Raw genomic sequence first — 4,928 nt, forward strand, 5'->3', positions numbered from 1 at the left:
TATGTATGTATATATGTGTATATACACACATACATTGTGTGCTTTTGTATAGATATGTAATTGATTTTTTCTCTGGAAAATCATGACTAACAGAACGAATACAGTTAGCCTTTGAACAACTCAGATTCAAGCTGCAAAGGTTCACTTAATGTGTGGATTTTCTTCCACCTCTTCCACCCCTGAGACAGCAAGAACAACCTCTCCTTTTCCTCCTTCTCCCCACCCTACATAACATAAAGAAGACAAGGATAAAGGCATTATGACAATCTACTTCCACATAATAAGTAGTAAATATATTTTCCTCTTATAATTTTCTTAAGAGCCTTTTCTCTGCTTACTTTATGTAAGAATACAATACATATTACATATAACATACAAAATGTGTTTATGTTATTGGCAAGGCTTCTGGTCAACATAAGGCTATTAGTAGTTAAGTTCTGGGGAAGTCAAAAGTTATACACAGATTTTCTACTGTGCAGGGAATCACTGTCCCTAACCCTCATATTGTTCAATGGTCAGCTGTATGCCTGTATTAAAAGTAAACTTTAAAATAAAATTTTAAAAAATCACTAGAGATAAAGACAACTACTGATAATAAAAGTTTTAGTAAATATAACATTTCTAAATGTATGTGCCTCCAAGAACATAACCTCATAACTCATAAAGCAATATGCTAAAATTACAAAGGGAAATAGAAACTCCACAATAATGGTGACTACTTTAACAAACTTGTCTCTGAAAATAACAGAACAAGAAGAAAAAATAAGAATGTAGTGTGTTTTGAACGTAAAAACCACAAGAAAAAACCTTTAAATAAACATTGAACATTTTTTAAATGACTGTAAGTTGTAACAAATTTCAATGAACTGAAATCATACAGAGTATGTTTTCTAATCACAGAGAAACTAAACTAGAAATCAATTACAGAAGAATAACTAAAAACTCCCTTCGAATATTTCTTAAAAAGTCAATTACAGGGAGAGTGGCGGGGCCGAGAGCGTGACTCGCCTGCTCCGTGCTGCTTCCCCCGCGCCGCCTGCCCGCGCCGCCCGCGCAGCCATGTCCGAGGAGAAGCCCAAGGAGGGCGTGAAGACAGAGAATCACCACATCAACCTGAAGGTGGCCGGGCAGGACGGCTCCGTGGTGCAGTTCAAGATCACGAGGCACACGCCACTGAGCAAGCTGATGAAGGCCTACTGCGAGAAGCAGGGTTTGTCAATGAGACAGATTAGATTCAGGTTTGACGGGCAGCCAATTAATGAAACCGACACTCCAGCACAGCTGGAGATGGAGGACGAGGACACCATTGACGTGTTCCAGCAGCAGACAGGAGGTGCGCCGGAGAGCAGCCTGGCAGGGCATGGTTTCTAGAGGGCCCATCCCCAGCCCGGGCCGTCGGTCCTTGCATTGCTGTTGAATGGTGAGCACGTGACCATGCCGACCACAAAGGCTTCTGCGGAAACTCAAGGACATTCACCACAATGATTTTCCTCTCTCTGATGTACTTCAAGTGCAACTCGAAACTATATCTGCAGGGATGAATCTGTAACTTAAATTGGGCCAATCAGAATTGTTATCTTTGTTCAGGTAAAATGAGTTGCAAGGTATTTTGGGTTTTTTTGTGTATTCATTTGTGTTTTTCCCCCCACCTAAAACATTTTTTAACCCCAGAATTATAGCCTGAATGTTCGCTTTTAGTCTGGCCAGGGACCTGACTCCTGAGTTGCTGCCTCTCCCCCGCTCACTCCAGTCACACAGAGAATTGGTGTTTCCCGCAGTGGGGGTGCGGCTCTTGGACAGGTAATGGGGGCAAGGTGGGTAGGGAGGATAGACTGTCACTTGCTGTTATAGGCACAGGTGATTAAAATGCTAAATATTGCAAATGTATGCTTTGTCAGTATATGGAAAAGTTGAAGGGAAAATACTGGAATGCTTCTTCAAAGGTTAAAAAATAACTGGGTCCTTTGGTAATTTGACCCCACGTGCTCTCTGGCCCTCAAGCATGTAATCTCGGGGTCTGAAGCCCAGGACCCACCCCCCTGCCATCCCTCCCACCCCACTCTCTGCTCAGTACCTGGCGTTGGTACACAGGCAAGGACTGGCACAACCAAAATTGGCTTTTCTCTTCCTCTTAATATTGAAGAAATTCCCACATTTCTCATTTGGTAATGGTGTTGTGGCCTCAGATTTCTTCCAGTATTTGCTTCTGATGAATAATTATGGTCTATACTTAAAAAAGTAAGATTAAGTATTGCTGAATTTGCAGTTACGTTGTCGTGTAAAAGAGCTACCTCCAAGTGTGGTTACAAATGAACCCATGGAATGATGACTTCATGTTCTTCTCGTAGGTTTGTGCCGTGCTGCTTTCCAAATATGTATTGAATTTATGCATTAGTCTGGTGATTTCAGTTCTGTGAAATATTTTGGGATCTATACCAATTAAACATTTTCATAGTTCTGCCTACTGTCGTTCCCTGAGGCTCCATTGTTGCTTGGTGGCCATTCTCTGCCTTTTTATAGTCACCTGAACCACCACCCATCATCTCTTGCTTGCTTGAAATCTTGCTGAAATGTTCTCATTTCCTGTTTGCTGTATGGGCTCGGGTGGGGTGTTTGTTGGCTCTGTTGTGTTTATTCACCAATTTGTACATTATTTGTTGTCCTTTACTACTGTAAACAGTAAATATAGTTTGGTATTCTGTCAAAAAAAAAAAAGTCAATTACCCTAGCATCAAATAAGATCTATATAGTACATGAGGCAAAGATGAACTTACAATAAAAAATTAGGAAATATTGTCAACTGATGAAAATATATAATATCAAATTTAAGGTCATATTATAGAAAAAGCAGGAAGATGAAAAGGAAGGAAGGAACAAAGAAAGGAAGCAGGAGAGGAAGAAAATTACAAAGGAAAACAGGCAAATCCACAATAATAGCTACTGTTTATTTAACAATAACGCCTAATGTTTATTTAACGATTTTTTTTTTCCTATGGTTAACAAACTGTGAAGGAAGGAAGAAAAGAAGGAAGGGAGAAGGAAGGTAGGGAGGAAGGAAACTAACAATCTAAGCAATCAATTTATGTAGTTAGTAAAGAAAAAGAAACAGGAATTACGTCTCTCCCCAAAAAGTAGAAGGAATAAAATAATAAATATAAAAGCATATAATAAAATATAAAACAAGGATATTATACAGAAAGTGAGGAAATGGTTAATACATAATTCAATAGATTGGTTATACCTGATAAAGAAGGAAAGAGGATGCCTTAGTCGATTTGTGCTATAACAAAACACCAGAGACTGAGTAATTTACGAAGAACACAAATTTATTTTCTCACTGTTCTGGAGGCTGGGAATTCCAAGATCAAGGCACTGGAAAGTTTAGTTGTCTGGTGAATGCTGCCCTCTGCTTTCCAGATGGCACCTTATTGCTGCATCCCACCGAGAAGGAGGAATGCTGTACACTCACAGGGAGAAGGTAGAAGGGTGATTCCCTCTGCCAACCCCTTTAATAAGGGCAACTAATTCCATTCACAAGGAAGGAGCTCTCATGGCCTAATCACCTCTTAAAGGCCCCACCTTCTAATAGGAGCCCATTGGCAACTCCTGAATTTTGTAGGGGACACATTAAAACCATATCAGGGGATATCATTAGGGAAGTGTACACTATTTTTACAGTCAGTTCTCATTTCTTGTACTGAAAAAACAAATTCCATGATTAGGAAAATATGATCTGTGAATGTATTTAACTGGAAGTATGATATATTTTGCAGGTATATACATACATTTCAATATGTAGAGTAAAAAAAATTAACTAGTGTCTGAGAAAACAACTGCCAATCTCTCAAGGTGTACCATGGAGCCTCTTCTTTCTTATCTGTGAACCACTTGTACCGAATATCAGCCATGATCATGTGATACACAAACAAAGAGAAGCCACCAGTGCAATCTGTAAATATCAATAAAAGTTGATGCCTTTATTTTTAAATATTTTAAATTTTAAAATAATACAATTAATAGATCTAGTATGTCTTCTAACCACTCGATCGATCATTTTGTTTTCACCCGCGATGTTCACACCTTGCATTGTGTGCACATTTTAGTTAATTCCAATAACTTGATTTTCTACAGGGTCAGTGCTAATTGCTAATGCTCTTTCTATCATTCAACATATCAGACCTGTTCATTTTCACTTTATTCATACAGCTCATATTTTATTAAAATTGTGAAGAGTACAATACAGATGCTTAACAAAAATCTTGCTTCCCATTTGGATATGATTCTTCTATTGTCTTTAAGCCTATGTTTTATTTATATGAGAGCATATTTTCATTTATTCCCCATATTTTCTTTTCTCCTAATTACCCATCCTTTAATGAGAAGAAATATATCCAGGCCCATAGGTTGTAAATTAACAGGGTGAGTGTGTATTCCAGTGTCCAATACTTAATGTCCACTAGGATGCTACCAAAATTCTCCTCTCATACCTTAAGCTGAAGCACAATAGATACGTACAGAACATCCCCAAATTTATGGTGTCTAAAGACACTTACTTGGTAAGCCTAGGGCAGGATTTATTTTTACTTATCTCCATTACCTGGCTCCTTTTCAATGAGAAAGCAACTTGGTATATTAAATTGGAGAGCTTAGAAACTCAAATCAGATTATCTGGGTTCAAATCCCATCTTCACAACCTATTAAAGGTGTGACCTTGGGCATATCACTTAGTTTGTCACTGCCTTAGTACATTTCTAACTCTACCTCATAGGGGTATTATAATTTCATGACAAACAAGCACGAGCCTTATTAATTTATGTTTAGATATACTTTTTACTAAAAATGCTGGATGAAAAAAATTTTCTATAGCGTACCAACTCCCTATTTTTTTTTTCTAATTCTGTTCTTATTTACTGTCAATTTAATATCAA

General features: G+C 38.1%; 1 protein-coding gene across 1 annotated transcript; it reads left to right on the top strand.

The window, feature by feature from the left end:
- Positions 1-966: 966 nt before the first annotated feature.
- LOC100998900 (small ubiquitin-related modifier 3) lies at positions 967-2,696 on the top strand. Its single transcript, XM_031655200.1, has one exon. The coding sequence runs from the start codon at positions 1,060-1,062 to the stop codon at positions 1,369-1,371; it is 312 nt and encodes a 103-aa protein (XP_031511060.1). The 5' UTR covers positions 967-1,059; the 3' UTR covers positions 1,372-2,696.
- Positions 2,697-4,928: the final 2,232 nt, after the last annotated feature.

The sequence above is a fragment of the Papio anubis genome, chromosome 14 (genome assembly GCF_008728515.1).
Source record: "Papio anubis isolate 15944 chromosome 14, Panubis1.0, whole genome shotgun sequence".
NCBI classification, from domain to species: Eukaryota; Metazoa; Chordata; class Mammalia; order Primates; family Cercopithecidae; genus Papio; species Papio anubis.